This window comes from Mus caroli, unplaced genomic scaffold, assembly GCF_978045245.1.
Source record: "Mus caroli unplaced genomic scaffold, Mus_caroli_1 scaffold_5, whole genome shotgun sequence".
Taxonomy (NCBI): Eukaryota; Metazoa; Chordata; class Mammalia; order Rodentia; family Muridae; genus Mus; species Mus caroli.
In genome coordinates, this window is record NW_028227260.1 from 1895804 (window position 1) to 1914117 (window position 18314).

General features: G+C 37.8%; 1 protein-coding gene across 4 annotated transcripts in view; it reads right to left on the bottom strand.

Annotated features, from left to right (window-relative positions):
* Mid1 (midline 1) overlaps nt 1–18314 on the bottom strand; it is a 369236-nt gene that overhangs the window by 22782 nt on the left and 328140 nt on the right. For all 4 annotated transcript variants that reach the window (XM_085837898.1, XM_085837899.1, XM_085837896.1 and 1 more), the window contains exons 7-8: nt 13621–13764; nt 4022–4183 (exon numbers count right to left, since the gene is read on the bottom strand). In XM_085837898.1, the coding sequence (XP_085694024.1) occupies nt 4022–4183; nt 13621–13764 (306 nt within the window). The remainder of the gene's footprint in view (nt 1–4021; nt 4184–13620; nt 13765–18314) is intronic.

Consider the following 18314-nt stretch of genomic DNA (forward strand, 5'->3'; position numbering starts at 1 on the left):
GAGAACGTGGGGAAAAGCCTCGAATATATGGGCACAGGGGGAAAATTCCTAAACATAACAGCAATTGCTTATGATGTAAGATCAAGAATTGACAAATGGGACCTCATAAAATTGCAAAGCTTCTGTAAGGCAAAAGACACTGTCAATAAGACAAAAAGGCCACCAACAGATTGGGAAAGGATCTTTATCTATCCTAAATCTGATAGGGGATTAATATCCAATATATACAAAGAGCTCAAGGAGCTGGATCCTAGAAATTCAAATAACCCCATTAAAAAATGTGGTTCAGAGCTAAACAAAAATTCTCAACTGAGGAATTCTGAATGGCTGAGAAGCACCTGAAAAAATGTTCAACATCCTTAATCATCAGGGAAATGCAAATCAAAACAACCCTGAGATTCCACCTCACACCAGTTAGAATGGCTAAGATTAAAAATTCAGGTGACAGCAGATGCTGTCGAGGATGTGGAGAAAAAGGAACACTCCTCCACTGCTGGTGGGATTGCAAGCTTGTACAACCACTCTGGAAGTCAGTCTGGAGGTTCCTCAGAAAATTGGACATAATACTACCAGAAGATACAGCAATACCTCTCTTGGGCATATACCCAGAAATTCCAACTGGTAATAAGGACACATGCTCCACGATGTTCATAGCAGCCTTATTTATAATAGCCAGAAGCTGGAAAGAACCCAGATGTTCCTCAACAGAGGAATGGATACAGAAAATGTGATACATTTACACAATGGAGTACTACTCAGCTATTAATAACAATGGATTTATGAAATTCTAGGACAAATGGATATATCTGGAGGATATCATCCTTAATGAGGTAACCCAATCACAAAAGAAGTCATTAGATGTGAACTCATTGATAAGTGGATATTATCCCAGAAACATAAAACACCCAAGATACAATTTGCAAAACACAAGAAAATCAAGAAGAGTGAAGACCAATGGGTGAATACTTCATTCCTCCTTAGAATAGGGAACAAAATACCCATAAAAGGAGTTACAGAGACAAAGTTTGGAGCTAAGATGAAAGGATGGACTATCCAGAGACTACCCCACCCGAGGATCCATCCCATAATCAGCCACCAAACCCAGACACAGTTGCATATGCCAGAAAGATTTTGCTGAAGGGACCCTGGTATAGCTGTCTAGTATGAGGCTATGTCAGTGCCTGGCATATACAGAAGTGGATGCTCACAGTCAGCTATTGGATGGAACACAGGCCCCCAATGAAGAATCTAGAGAAAGCACCCAAGGAGCTGAAGGGGTCTGCAACCCTATAGGTAGAACAACAATATGAACTAACCAGTACCCCCAGAGCTGGTATCTCTAGCTGCATATGTATCAGAAGATGGCCTAGTCGGCCATCACTGGGAAGAGAGGCTCCTTGGTATTGCAAACTTTATATGCCCCAGTACAGGGAATGCCAGGGCTAAGAAGCAGGAGTGGGTGGGTAGGATAGCAGGGCTGGGGTGGGGTGGGGTATAGGGAACTTTTGGCATAGCATTTGAAATGTCTATAAGCCGGGCGTTGTGGTGTACACCTTTAATCCCAGCACTTGGGAGGCAGAGGCAGGCAGATTTCAGAGTTTGAGGTCAGCCTGGTCTACAAAGTGAGTTTCAGGACAACCAGGGCTACATAGAAAAACCTTGCCTCGAAAAACAAAACAAAAAAAAAAGGAAAGAAAGAAAGAAAGAGAGAGAGAAAGAAAGAAGAAAAATATATATAAAGAAAATATCCAAGAAAAAAGAAAAAAATGTGTGTGAGTACATATGTATGTAGGTATGTATGTATGTAGGTACATACACACACACTCATGCATATGCTCATACGTATATGTTAGTGGGCTTTGTTCTTCTACACAGTCTGAAATGGACTGGAACTTGGGATCCTGCTTCACTAGTTTAAGTGCTGAGATTAGAGGTGTGCATCAGTGTACCTAGCTTTACTGTATCGTTTTATCTTTAACTTCCTGGAATGGTTATCTTCTCAATTTCTTATTTATTCATGCTGATTACTTTTTTTGTTCCATAGACATAATCTGCTTTTATTTGGGCCTTTAGACATGCTGTTCCCTTGTGGAACACTCCCTTTTCCTCACACCCCCTACTCTGTCTTCTCCAAAAGTCTACAAATTCCTTGAGAAAAGAACATCTGAAAAAGTTGAATGATGTCACATTATCCTCAGCCTACTGCATAGCATCTAAAATTTACTAGGAACTTCAACATTTTTTGAAAGACCAAATGCATGCTCAAGTGTAAATAAAAAGCTGTTGAGATGAGTGTGCCTGCATTCGTTTTCATGTGCTGTATGGTTTTATCAAAGCATTGCATAATATTATAATTATGTTGAGACAAAATTGTTTCAAATTTTTCTTTGTGACAGCTCCTAAATGTGGCTATATATTTCCATTTTAAAAGTGAAGAACCAAAAATTTCTTTAAAAAAAAATGAGAAAAAGGTGAGATGAAGAACCACTAAATGTGATATGCGTTCTTAGAGTAGATCCTGTGACGGGAACTGAACATTAGAGAGAATATTGTAAAGATCTAAATAAAGCCCAGGGCTTGGCAAGAGGAATTATACCAATGCTAGCTTCTTAGCTGTAAGAAATGTGTCAAGGTTATATAAGATATTGATACTAAGGGAAGCTGAGGAAAAGGTATACAGGCATCTCCGTAGTTTTCTGGGAATCTAAAATCATCACAAAATAAAGTGGTATAAGAAATACACACACACACACACACACACACACACACACAAACACACACATATGTTTAAGTCTTAAAGCCACATAGATATCATGTGGCAGGACCTCAGCTTTCTCATGCTTAATCCAGTGCTCTTCTCCTACCCTCTGCTTGTCCTTAAGTTAACACATGTGTTACTATGCCCTGGGAAACAAGGATATGGTTAAGGGGGAGCTTCTTTTGAAAACTCATCAATTGTTTCTGTTGATCAGCAAACCCACAACTGGCGCCATATTTATATAGCATAATATTTCTAGATCAAAAGATGTAAAGAAAGACGAGAGGATAAAACAAAACATATGTAGTCAGAGACAGCAACAGCAAAAGGAAAATGACAGAACCATAAAGCACAATCTTAGGTTACATTACCTCCGAATCCTGTGACATCACATAGGCAACAGTACAAAGTACATACCTGTTGCCAAGACAATGTCCACCATATTCCCAGAATCCATTGGGCTCACCTCCCACCTTTACTTGTGTTACGTCATTACCCACGTCATCACCCATATATAAAGAAAGCCCCCTTGATCTCTATCTCTCTTTCTCTTCCCCACTACCACCTTGCCCCTCTCTCTCCCAATAAACCTCTTACATGTGGAACTGCTTTGGCCTGGTGTGCTATGTTTAGACGCAAGCTGCTATTCTAACACGTCATACATCTTTCTTTGTGATGGGAACTGTTCTGTATACCATAGATGTTTGCTATGCCTTACTCCTGCTCAATTCATACCAGCAGCACCCTCCTCCATTGTGATAAACCAGAAAGATGTCTACAGAAATTATTAAATCCTACATTGAATAGTGTTGTGGTAGAAAAGATGGATTTGTCCCCTGATTGAGGATTACAGACCCAAACTTATATATTGGTCAGAATAAAGAATTTCTGAAGATAGAGTTATGAACTTGTTTTCTGCTCTAGAAAAAAATCTGTCTACCATTTACAGAGGCTTGCTCTGTGTCAAGGTTTATAAGCACCTGTTCTGTTTCTCACAAGAACTTTTCCAGGACTGTTTTCTCAAGAAATAAGAGCAATGGTATGCAGAGAAGTCCTTGGACACTCAGCCTAGAAGACAGAATCAAATTTAGAACTTAGATGTAGTTGCTGGGAACCTCAGCGTTTCCCATTGGTTCTTTATTTACTTTTGTGAGGCTGTCAGTGAGGCCCAAGACAGAAAACATAAAAGAAAGGTGGGAGTAACGTTAGCCCCAAAGGCAAGCAAATGTAAGATGGCAGCTTAGCTGAGTTCATAGCACTTACTGTTTGTCTTCAGCTTCCCAGGCTCGCTGCTACGGCTGCCTGCCTGGTTGATGGCCTTGACCATGAAGATATACTTGGTGCCACTTTGTAGGCCATGCACAGTGTAGTGGTTCTGCTTGATGTTGGGCACAATCATCCAGCTATCCGCCGAGTTACATAGACCTGCAAAGCCAATAAGACAGGTGCAATCACAGGCAATGTTTGCAGAATTTTAGATTATTTGAACATTAAACATTATTTTCCAAAAATAGAGAGCTTTCTTGCTTTTTATGTGGCATAATCAATGAAATATTGCTCAGTGTGCTACCAATATGGAGAGTTCACTTTGTATTATATATGTTCTCTTTGAGTGTTCCACTGGGACAAGCCACTGAAAATGTTTATATTGAAAACTCTAGTCTGTGTGAACAGGTACAGCAAAGGTGTGTTTTTTTTTTTTCTGGCATCTTATGCTCTAAATATGCACATGCTGTCTTATTAAGGGTTATGAGGAAGAAACAAAGGTGATCTCTGATTGATCCCACTCTATGAGATCTGTCTCCTGAATGACACTGGTCATTTCTCATGAACTAGGAAACTCACAGATGGTGGGGGTATGTGATGCATGTAACTGGCTAAACACTAGCTTCATCAATACAGACACAGTTGATTGTGTTTTGATTCCTATATCTCTCTGATCATACCCAAGTCAAGTAGTTTTGCAGCTGCTCCCTCTAAAAAGGAAGGATATGTTATCTTGTCATGTGGATTTGGCTTTGTCCATATGACTTATTGAGTGAAAGGTTGAGCACAAATGACAACATACTTGTTCCAAGAGTAGGTTTGAGGGTTTCTGATGGTCCCTTGCATCTCTGTTATCACCAGGGAAGAACCATTCTAGGAACAGTATTTTTTTCAACAAAGGAGATGTGGAAGGAAGGTATTCTGATTAATTTTATTTCAACTTGACACAAACTAGAGCCATTTTGGAAGAGGACATTTTAATTGAGAAAATGCCCCCATTAGATTGGCCCATGGAAAAGTCCCTAAGGGCAGTTTTTCAATGGTAGGGTAGGCTAGCTTGTTGTAGGTAGTGATGCCCAGGGGCTGGTGGTCCTAGGTGACATAAGCAGGATGAGCAAGCCAATAGAGTTGCACTCCTTCATGGCTTTTGTATCAGCTCCTGTCTTCTCCAAGTTTCCGCCCCACTGGAGTTCCTGCCCTGACTTTCCTCAATGAACAGTAATGTGGAAGTATAAGTGAAATTAAATGCTTTCCTCTCCAAGTTGCTTTTACCCACAGTGTTTCATCGAATCAGTAGCTACTTTAACTAAGACAACAGCCTTATCATTAGGTCAATGCAGCTGCAAAACCAGCACAGATCACTCAACTCCATCCAATGTCAAATGAAAGAGGCATAAAAATGATCACCAAGGCAGTTTATGATCCTGTATTAATGTGAATTCAGAAAACTGGGGCAGCAGTACTTATGGGCAGTTTGCAGCCCATTGTGGACCCTAGGAAAGTATCCATAAGATTTTTGACCAGCTGCATCCTTATGATCACTGGTCCAGAGTGGAGCAGGGTTGTTCTTCTGGCTGTATTTTGCAGGATGTGGGCTGAAGATTTATGAGGCTTGGAAGAACATGTAGGAAAAGGGAAACCCATTTTGTTTTGCAGCTGACTGATGCTAGAAATTTCTTTTTGGTATCAATCCCAACTTTCCTCTCTCCACTCATCAATCTCCCTTCCAATAGAACATTTTCCCATTTCCCTGGTGACTAGGCTGTCATGAAGTTTCCTTTCTCAGTACTAGTCTCTGGGAAAGTGCCAGACACATTTACTTCCTGAGGTGCTCCAAACTCAAGTCCCCCTCTTTCCTTTTTGGTTCATTTGCAAGTCAAAGGGTAGATCCTTTGATCTTGAGGCAGCTTATACCTCACCCAAGTCTCAAGAAACAGTTCCTTATTTTTGTGGTCTCACATCCCTGAGAAACTAATGAAATCTTTCTGTGAGAAGATATTCATAGTACATATCTACACCAAGCCAAAAATATTTACATAGCATTCATAGGCTCCCTGAAGTCCAACTTTGGAGTACACTAAATGCTTCCTCCAACTAATAACTTAAAAATTACACCTTGAATTATGACAGATGAGTAGAAAATTTTAAAACTGTTTTGAAAATTTATTTACATTCTTTGTATCTTTTTTGTGTATGTTCACATGTATGTTGTGTGCATGTGATTGCATGTGGATATGCAGGCCAGAAGTTAATATCATGTTCCTTCCCTGATTATTCTCTAGTTTATTTATAGAGACAGGATTTCTACTTGAAACTGGAAATCACCAATTCTGGATAGTTTGACCAGCCAGGTTTTTCTTGGGATCCTCTTTCTGCATCCTGAATGGTGGGGTTACAGGTGGCAACAATGTCTTCTTGGTTTTATACATGGGTTCTTAAAATCTAACCACTGGTCTCCGTATTCAAACAGTAAGTTCTTTATTCATTGAACCATCTCCCAGCCCCACAGGCTCTGGATCTTGAGAAAATAGTATTCTCATGTTCCCCTTTGAGTCATTTGGTTTCATGAATTTTCTGTCACTTCTTTTTATTTCTACCTGTGAACATTTTTTTTTTAATCACAGGACCTTGAGACTTGAAAAGTTAGCATGAAGCAAAGAAATAACTTGAAATTTATGAAATTCCTAGCCAAATGGATGGACCTGGAGGGCATCATCCTGAGTGAGGTAACACAATCACAAAGGAACTCACATAATATGTACTCACTGATAAGTGGATATTAGCCCAAAACTTAGGATACCCAAGATATAAGATACAATTTGCTAAACACATGAAACTCAAGAAGAATGAAGACCAACGTGTGGACACTGTGCCTCTTCTTTGAATTGGGAACAAAACACCCATGGAAGGAGTTACAGAGACAAAGTTTGGAGCTGTGATGAAAGAATGGACCATCTAGAGACTGCCATATCCAGGGATCCACCCCATAATCAGCTTCCAAACGCTGACACCATTGCATACACTAGCAAGATTTTGCTGAAAGGTCCCAGATATAGCTGTCTCTTGTGAGACTATGCCGGGGCCTAGCAAACACAGAAGTGGATGCTCATAGTCAGCTATTGGATGGATCATAGGGCTCCCAATGGAGAAGCTAGAGAAAGTACCCAAGGAGCTAAAGAGATCTGCAACCCTATAGGTGCAACAACATTATGAACTAACCAGTACCCCAGAGCTCTTGACTCTAGCTGCATATGTATCAAAAGATGGCCTAGTCGGCCATCACTGGAAAGAGAGGCCCATTGGACACACAAACTTTATATGCCCCAGTACAGGGGAATGCCAGAGCCAAAAAAATGGAATTGGGTGGGTAGGGAAGTGAGGGGGAGGGTATGGTGGACTTTTGGGATAGCATTAGAAATGTAATTGAGGAAAATACGTAATAAAAAATATTTAAAAAAAGAAATAATTTGAAACTTATAGAACAATTTGAATGTGTGAGACTATAATTTAATACTAAATAAAATAACTAAAGACAGTATCTATGCCTCTTCTAATTGTTTGTAACTCTGCAGTTTTTTTTTTCCTCTCTCTCCCAAATAGCCCTGAGTAAGAAGAAAACATCCTGAGTCACCAAACAGAGCTTCCCATATCAGGACATAGTTACATCCAATTGAGTTGTTGGCCAAAGGGTCCCATGGAAATTCCCCAAACAACTCAGGCAGTTGCCAAGATGAGTTACAGTCTGCACAAGAACAGGAAAACCCCATTGCTGGTGATAATATCCACATAACTCATTGAACATGGAGAGGGTGAGCTTTGCCTACATAGAACCTTCAGCTCTATGTTCTTGTGTGTTTGGTACAGGAAGGTACTCTTCAGGTTACCAAAAGAAATTATAAAGAAAATACAGCCACAAACCTTTCATCTACAATGTTGTCCTTGTTGTAAAATATGCTAGTGTGATGGTGGAACAAAGCTGTGAGAGTAACCAACCAGTGTCTGAGTTGACTTAAGTCCCATTCCATGAGATGGAACCTATACCCAATACTGGCTGAGTTACCAAGAACCAGAGACAAGATAGCCCACAGATCTAGGACCAGAGCCTTATTGATTCATCATTAGAGAAACTTCTTCCTGTAGCAGATGGGAACAAATACAGAGGCCCATAGCCAGAAATTATACAAAGAGAGAGACCTTGGAACATACAGCTAAATGGGATATCTCCATCAAATTCCTCTCCTCAGAGCTCAGGTAACCCCCATGGAAGACAAGGTGGAAAGAGTATAAGAGCCAGAGGGGTTGGAGCACACTGGAAAAGCAAGACATAATAAATCAACATGAGTAAAGCTTATATGAATTCAGACTGATGCAACATGCACAAGGCCTACATATCTTTATATCAGGTCCTCTCTCTATGTGTATATGAGCATTCAGTTTAGTGTTTTTATGAAGCTGTTGTGTTTGTAAATGAGTGTGTTTCTGATTTTTGTGCCTTCTCTTGGTGTTCTTTCCCTTATGCTGGTTTGCCTTGTCCAACTTCAATGTGATGGCCTTTGTTTCATGTCATTATATTTGTCTTATTATATTTCATTTTGTTATGATTTGTTGTTTTCCCTTAGAAGCTTGTTGTTTTCTAATGAGAGGTAGAAAGTGAATGGATCCAGATGGGAGGAGAGGGGGTTAGGAACTGACGGGGTCTAATAGAGCAAAGGGAAACTCTAATTAGGATTTATTAAATGAAAAAAATAATCTATTTTCAATAAGAGGGGTGAGAAGAAGAAAACACTCCTAAATGCCATGCTGACAGGATAATCTCCCTGTTCTATATTCCCTTTGATACTTCCTCATTAAGCATTTTTCTAGAAAACAGCTATAACAAACTCTATTTCTGGAGCTTGCTGTAGCCAAATTTTAGATTTTTATTCAACCAAAGTATGGTCATTTTGAATATTGTTATTCAGTCCCCAAGAAGCCTATGATTTACTTGGAGACAAAGAATAATGTTACTGAAATAGCAATAAAACAAAATGAACTTAGTATAATCCACCATATCCTTAGGTCTTTGTCAAAACAGTCAGGCCTGAATGCAAAACAATAGTAACTAACATTCATCAGATTCAAATGAGAGTCCTATCAACTTCACTGCTTTTTCATTGTTCCTGTTTAATTGCACGTTTCAATGAAATGACTACTGTGGTCAAAGAGGGAAAAATAAAAATGCTTAAACAAGCTTGCCAGCCTGTGTAGAAACCTGAAACTTGTAGGTAGTGGTAAAGGATGCTTTCAGCAATATCAGAGCAGAAGTCTGAAATTGGTACAAACTGTAACTTGGCTTCCAAGCACAAATCTTAACTCAACCAAGATTTATCATATCAGAGTCTCACCCAAAAATGCCAGGATGCGAGACTGACTATCCTATTCTGAAAAAGTCACTAATTTTTTTCCTTGAATATTAGAGTAGTAAATTTTTACTGGGTAGCTTTACAGTGAGCAGGCTACCTCCATAATCACTAAACATTTTTTTGTTTCACTTTATAGGACTCTTATTGTCATGATAATAATTGAGAACTTATTGAAAATGCCAGAAAATAACCACTGACAATGTTTTTGTGGGGCATTTATGTTGGGAGTACCTTGGAGTATACATTAAATGTGTTACTAGTGTTGGTCTTGAACCAGCTTGTACCACCTAATTCCTTGCACATGGCATTATGCTACCTTGAGATTACACTGTGCCAGAACTAGTAGGCAGGTTTACTTCGTCAGTTTGTAAAACACCCATGTAACTATCCTAATTGAAACTTCACTTTCTCCTAGACTTGTCTGGGCGCTCTGTTGTTCACAGAATGCCATGTAGGGAGCAATATTAAAACAACAAATGAAACCAGAATATCATTGGTTTATAATGAAGCATAATTGAGCCTTTGACTTTGTACAGTATTTTTTCATTGACAGTGAGTCAGAAGCATTTCGCTCCTACTGTAGCATATTAAATGATCTTAATTACATTGGGGGATTTGAGAGCCTTGCATGGCAATTGCCACTTTGCTGCAGAATATTATACGGAGTGGACACTGTTTACAGTGGCTGTCCATGAATTCCTAGCAGCTTTTGTCTCTTCTAACAATTTGAACAGAAGTAAACCATGCTTTCTTTTTTCCATATAGAAATATATATATTCATAATTTTCATGAATGTTTTCAAAGTGACTGAAATGTATCCATATAACTATTTCATATGATAACCTCAAGAAATGTGACCTCTGCTTATTTTGAAAATGACAAGAACAGCTTGCTGGTAACAATGCCCTGATCTGAGATTTTAAAAGAACAGAGGAAAAGCGGTTTGGGTAAACACTGTAAATTAAATCTGTATCTATGTGTTATGAAGAATGTTAATAGTATTATATAGTTGTAATTCTATCAATCAAAATGAACAGTAAAAGTGTTATCATTTTTGCATTTGGGTATGGACATTTGTGAGAAATGCAATGAGATTAAATAAAGTTAGTACTGAAATATTACCTAGTTCCCCCTCACTAAAGCCAGTTAAAAGTAATTAACATAATACATGTTTATCTTGATTTAAATTGGGTTTCTCTTGTTTAGCTTATAGTACATATGTCCAAGATCAGTGAAATGTAAGCTCCTACAGATGCTAAAGTGTATTTAAAACATCACCTGTCACCTCTCTGAAGGGCAATTTGGCAATGCCAATCAAAATTAAAATGCAAATAATCTCTTCTTATCAATTATATCTCAAGAGATTATACTAGAAATATAATTTTGCATGCACGAAAGGGAAATATGCAAGGATATTCATAAGGGCAATGTTTGCAGAGATTGGAAAGAGCTAGTGTTCATCAATAAAAGATGAGACAGATAAACCCGGGCATGGATTTGAAATAGGGTACCATACTGCTTCAGAAAGAGATGTGGTAATTATTTATTTGTGCTAAAATAGAATGGTCTCTTATTATATTTACTGATTTAAAAAAGTAAATATCTGCATATGGTGTGAAAATACACAAGAGGGCATAAAATTTTCATTTATTACTGCCATGCAACAAGACCTGTGAAATTGGAGAAGAATGATTTCAGAAGAACCTACTCTTTGAAGGAGTATGATTTAGACTCGTCTCCCAAGGCATGTCGAGTATGTAAAAGACAGTAATGATGTACCAAGTCTGAGGAGTCTTTTCAGAAGTATCTTCATCTCCTGTCAGCTGAGTACCACTTAGAGATCCTAGTTACTCCTACACCTTAGCTAGTACCCTCAAAAGGCCCATCCTGTCCTATTCCACTTTTTCCAGTGATGGCAAATCAGACTGTCCACCTGAGCCCATTACTGCCTAGCTTAGTTCCCCAACATAAAATTCAAAGCTGAATAGCTCTATATGGTATAGCTTTTGTTTCTTGGCTTAATGACTGATGACTGATGACATGTACTTTCTGAAGCCAGCTTCATGGTTTTGTGTCTCATACTTCTTTCTTAGTGCTTCATCATTTACACTGAATTTTCTAGCCAGTCATTATCAAGTAAGATCTTCCAGTATGCGCCATTATTTCATTCTCTGTAGGATTTGTTTAAGCTGACACAGGTATCTGCTGATATCTTTATGTCACTTCCATATAGCCACAGCCTTTCAAGAATCAATTTAACCACAACTCCCCTCCAAGGCCTTTTGGTCACATCTGCTTTTGATTCCTCTCTGGTTCCTACCTACAAAATGTGTCACCAAACTGTCCTTGACATAACAATTCACAACTCACTTGTCCATTCATAAAACTGCAGAGTTTTATGAATGCTTCCAAGGCAAACCAATTACGGGAAGGGAAGAGGGAAAGAAGACGAGAGAGGGGATAAAGAGTGAGAAGAAGAGAAAGGAGGGAGGAAGAAAGATATCTGAAAAACTTGTCTAAGAGGGAGTTAATTTGCACTTTAGTCACTATGAAGCTAATGTCTTTCTGTATGGCCCTTAAAATTAATCTTCATCCAAATTTCTATTTAACGTACCATGTACTAGGAAAGATGAGTTGAGAGAGAAAAGTTTTCTTTTCTTTCGTTTTTTTATTAAAGTTACAGTAAATAAATATGGCTGTATTCAAAACATCTCTGTAGAAAAGCAATTTTCACTGCATTCTATTATGACATGGTCTATATATCCATTGCCATGTTGGCTAGTTTTCTGTCAATCTGATACAAGCTAGAGTCATTTGTGAAAATGGAACTTTAATTGAGAAAATGTCCCATGAGATATATAAGTGGGAAACTCTTTGGGGGTATTTTCTTGATTGTTGACAGGTTTAGGAGGACAAAGCTTACTGTGGGCAGTGGCACCCTTAGGCTGGAGGTCGTGAGGGCGCAACAAGTCATGAAGAGCAAGCCAGTATGCAGTGTTCCTCCATGGCCTATTCATTAGTTCCTATCATGATTTTTCCTGGATGGAAAACTTTAAGCTGGGAGATGAAATAAACCCTTTCATCCACAAATTGCTTCTGGTCTTGGTGTTTCATTACAACAATAGAAACCTAACCAAGAAAATCACGAAAGATGTTTCATATGTCTTCTTCTGGAAAGCAATTTCTTTGAGCCCATTGCCATTTGTACAATTTTATTTAAATAACTCAGCTACAACCTTTATGACCAGCTATTGTTGTTTGAGTTGTACTTTTCTTTCTTCCTTCCTTTCTTCTTTTTTCTCTTTATTTATTTATTTTTTTGAAAACTGAAACAACATTTAGAATAGTACATAAAATGAAATGCATGATAAAATGACTAAAGCACATTAACTACCACCAGGAAATCGCTGTTAGTCCTATGAAGCATCATATAATCTTTTGAATATATGTATGTGTGCAGGGGGCAGGATATGTGTTTGTGTGTGAGTATGGATGTATATACACATTGACGCATGTATATGTGGACTCTATGGTCAACACTGAGTGTCCTCCTTTGTCCTACTCCACTTTATTTTTTTTTAACCCAGTGTCCCCATGGAACCTGCAACTTGCTGATTAGGTTATACTGGCTGGCCATTGAGCTCCTAGAATTCTATTGTTTTCAACTTTTCCCAGTATTGGGCTTACAAGTTATTTTACATGGATACTAGAGATGTCAACCCTTTACTACATGTTTGCAAGATAAACACTTTTACTGACAGCTGGTATCCCTAGTTCTCCCATATATTTCTTCCCAGTGACACTTTTCTCTATTCCATACAAACAATCCTAATTAATATTTAAAATTTTAACCTCTAATAATATAATACATTTTAAGTAAGAGTAGTTGGTTTTGATATTTATGTTATGAAGTGATAAATGGATTCACAGTATATATGTTGTTACCAGCTTCTTTTGTAAAACTACATCCATGTGGTTTTCCAGAGGTTGTTAATTTTATTGGTATTTGACCAGCTGTTTTCATTACTGCAATACAAGTGAGCATTATCTATTCCTTGAACAGGAGAAAGAAACCAATAAATATTGTAATCTTATGCAGTCCTCATCATCTCCTTTTTGTGTTTATATTCCTTCACCCAGCTTATCTGAAAACAGTCATCAAACAGAGAAGTAAATTAGCCAAGAGATACTCACTAACAACATTGGCTTGTCCAGTGAATATGGTGTACTGGAGTTCATAGGAGACCACGCTGAACTCATCATCTGAAGTCCAGTGGACAGTGATGGTGTCATAGGAAGCCGTGCAGAGCTCTTCTCTAATTGTGGGAGGGTTGGGAGCTGTTGACATAAAAAATGCATATCAGTGGAGCAGCAGATACCATTAGGATTACAATTTGGAGGTATTTAACTGTTAAAGCAAGTTCCTAAATAGGTCTAGCAGATTTACTAAAAGGAGGTTTTGGTTCCAAAGTGCTTAGTTGTCTACTTAAAGAATGTTTTTTGGTTTATTTGTTGTTGTTTTTTCTAAGCAGTGTGACTAAAGCCAGCGAGCCACTAAGACATTATCTCAATTTATCACGAGAATATATTTATGAGAGTAAGAAAACAATAGATTCTTGTGTATGAAGAAAAATATATCAAAGACAAAGTAATCACGACAAACTTTCATAATTTTATTCTCCTTTGGTGGGGGGTGGGGGGGGGTGGGAGGTGGGGGTAGAAATCTTACTACTAAAGGACTATATGATAAACATTTTAGGTATTGTAGGACAGACTTCTGCTCTTGCAACTACTTAACCCTGACAGGAGAGCAGATGTAGATAAATTGTACATGAATGAGTATGACCATACTCTAATAAAATTTTATTTACAAAATAGCCATAGGGCCTGATTTGGCCTGAAACCCACTATGCCAACCTCTCATCCACATGACACCAGCTATTTTTAAAAAATCACTGTTATCTGCTAACAAATCAACAAATAATTTAAATTTTTCTTTATCAGATATTTGATGACTGGATAAAATTATTAATGCACTTCTATTTTCATTTAATTTTTCAATTTGTAGGTGGTATGTTTAATCAAAAAGATCACAATTAGCAAGCAGTCATCTTTTAGAAATACATTTTCATTTACTAAGAAACCATGAATGCTTGCGTTTGGTTGCTTTTATCACTACAGAAACCTTTTGTTTTGTTTCACAAAGCCAGCAGCTCAGAAATTTAAATCTTATTAAAACATCTGATTTAGAAATCACTTACTCTGGATTAATTTCAATAAGTAATTTTATAAGAATAATTAAGGAAGAAAAGACAAGGCTACAAGTGGGTTTTTTTTGGTGGCAATAATATTCTAAGGCAGAGGATTACAAATTACAGTTATTCTTTTTACTATTTCATTTTGTAAATAGTTATTTGCCTGCAAATATGCCTATGTATCATGTGTGTGTTATGCTTTTGGAAGTCAGAACATTACAGATGATTTTAGCCACCATGTAGGTGCTGGGAATCAAACCTTGGTACTTTGGAAAAGCATCCAGTGCTCTTGTCCACTAAGCCACCTCGCCAGCCCACATCAGCTATTTTTGTAAATAAAGTTTTATTGGAACACAGTCTGACTCTGTCAAGTATTCTCCATCTATGGTATTTTTATACAACAGCAAAGCTGTGTAGTTACAAGCATATGGCCTGCAAAACCTAAGACATCTGCCATATGTCCTTTTTCAGTCAAAGTTTACCAGCCTGTGGTTTAGAGAATTGATCCACAGCTTTTCTTCATACTCTTCTTTTACTGGAGCTGAACTTCAAAGAGAGAATCATGTTTGCATTCTGTGGATTTACTTACACCATTGTATAGATCTCTTCTGTTCTAGATTAGTTTCTGATTAGAATTGGTAAATTGTAAAGAAACCCAAAGAGGGCAAGGCCTTTGTTCAAATTGTAAATTTAAAATTCTACTTTAATTGTCTTCCCTTTGACACTTGAAAAGGCATTTAGCACAAGTCACAAGAAGCCTTGCCCCTTGTTGAATTTATTAATAAGAAAATGGGGGTTCATCTGAGCCTGATGGTACACATTTATAATCTCAAAACTTAGAAGGAAGGGAGAATGTGAGTGTGAGGGTAATCTAGGTTATACAGGAGAACCAAAATCTAGTCTAGGTTATATAGTAGATCTCAAAATGATACCCATAATTGAAAAATAAGTAATAGGAAAGAAAGAAATACATATTCATCATAACCCTTCAAGCATTTTCCTGGAAATGTGTGTCTTCTCAAGAGCCCACATGTGAAATTTAGTTTTGAGCAGTGTGACTTGGATATGCATGAGTAAGTGACACCAATCAGGAGAGTCATTCCATGCCGGTCCAGCTGTGTCATAAAATATGTTTGTTTTTATCTGTGTGGTCATTGTTGCTGTGAGCTCACTGCTGAATAAACCAGCAAAGAACATCGTAGTCATTCATAAGCCAAATAATTAACTGAATTCTTTCTCCATTAACCATTGTGGAAAGATCATTTTTTTTCTGTCCACATAGCAATATATGATTAAATAGACAGAAAATGTAAGTTCAAAATAGGCAAGTAGTTGTGAGCCACATGGCAGTAGCTGCAACCAGGAAGGAAATGTCACCTCTCTGGGTTATTAACTTGACATACCACTTAGAGGCATGTCATAGGAAAAAAATCTTGTTTGCACAGCCAGGCAGGCTAACCCTGTTTTGATTGTAAACCCAATGGGTTTGTCAATTTCTAATTTTCTGTAAATGAAAACTACAGCATGCTGCCAATTTCAATACCCACACAATCAGTACCAGAACTATTATTTTCTTGCCTTCATCACAAACACTACACAAGGAGTGGTGGACTAATATGCCACAAACACTTGGTTTCCTGCTTATAAATATTGGATCAACTATTTGGACTTGGCAGTATCAGCCAAGTATTGTATGTTATGGCAAGAATTGATGTTATGTCTAGAAGTAGACTGAATTTGGGGTTAACAGCTCAAAAAGTAAAATCGCACATATCTGATATGATCTATAGATTGTCATAAACAGCCATTGTAATTACATACGACATGTGTGTTACAATTTTGTGTAGACTACTTTTACAGTTTTCTTTTTAGTCAATGAGTTCATGTTCCTACAGAAATTTAAATGAACATATATTTTGAATATACAATTAATTGTTGGAGAATAAAGATACATTTTTGTTGATCAGACAAGTATAGCAAGATGATTTGGTACAAAAAGACCGATGTTCCTGGGCAAATATTTATTTTTCTAGTTTCCTCTGGCCTTGAGAATGAGCTCGTAACATGGATCTGGTCCAAGAGACTTAGTGAAAATTTGCTAGGTAGGTCTTTTGTGGAGGAGTTTTGGTTTTATAATAAACAAAGCCATACTTGGCTAGCCAAGAGGTTTTGCTATTATTCCCTCCTTTTCCCTGTACTTTTGGATAAAACATCAGTAGTAGGTAGAGGATATATGTTGTAAAAAGACAGCAAAAGAAGTTGTCAGAGCAGGAAAATAGTAATATATTGTACTGTAATTGAGTAGCTGTGAGCACCATGTAGCTGTTTAACTTCTAATTATATTCTGCTCAGTTTTAAAAAATTGCAATTCACCATCCACATTTCACGTTTTCAATAACTAATATGTTGGCTATCATGGACACAGAACATTTCTATCACCAAAGAAAGTTCTACCAGATGGTAGTAGTTTAGATAAAACTCAAAGACAAAAGGTAAGGAAAGGAGGCATTGCACCCATAAATATTTCAAATGAAGTTTGCTTCCTTAGAGTAAATGCTTTGTGAATCAAACTCTTTCTTCTTAAGTGGGAGCTGTATATTTGAAAGAGAATTATACAAGACAAAGAGATGTCTTGTGGGATAACTCCCTCTGCTTGCAAATGCAGAATAAAGGCTAAAAAGGTCAGTTGGAGTTCTCACAAGGGAAAAAAAAAAGCATGAACTGTATAGCTCCTTGCTTTCTATCCAGACACTAAGAAAACAAATGCTATACAATGTTCCCTCTCTTTGGCTCCACCCTCCCCAACCACTCTCCCACAAACATGCACATACTGGCTGAGAGTTGAGAAACTGACACCGTGCTCAGTTAGGGATGTGGTTTCTAGGAGGCTCTATGTCTTCAGTACAGAGCACATATGGCTTCACTGTGTACATGGTGCTTTCCTGAAGTTACAGGTTCTGGTGGCTTTGGGGAACACAAATAACTTTGTCTAAATGGCCCTCATTCTTTCTATCAACCATTGAGTCCAGCTCCTGCTTCAAAGGGTAACAGCAAAGGAAAAATTTATATTAACTCCTAGGAATATAGGTAGCCACATTTTTTTTCTTTTCTGTTTCTTTTCTTTGTTGCTTTCTAAGCTAAAAAGAAAGAAAGGAAGGAGGGAAGATGAAGGGAGGAAGAGATGGTGGAGAGAGGGAGGGAGAGGAAAGCCAAGTAGAAAGTATAAGGATGAACTGTGGCATCTGGAATTGCAATGTGATTTATGTGATGTTTGCCAGAGCAACATGAAATTCAGGTTTTTTTTCCTAGAAAATGCAGAGGTCTGGACAGTTCATATAGAACCGAGCCAGACCCTAATTGTGCTCACTCCTTTTGTATCTGACCTTCAGCATGATCGCTAAAATTTACCATTTCTAAAATAAAGATTATGTTTTACCAAAATTGATACTGTGACAACTAAGACAACATCACAAATACAAAGAGGTAGAGAGATATAGATGGCCAGCTATTCATGTGTTTTTTGTTTTCCTGCTATTACTGTACTATGAGAGTCAGAGACACTCTAACATCGTGAAAGATACCCATGAAACCTTACTATGTCTTTCATGGCCAGAAGTGCTACTACTTTCACCA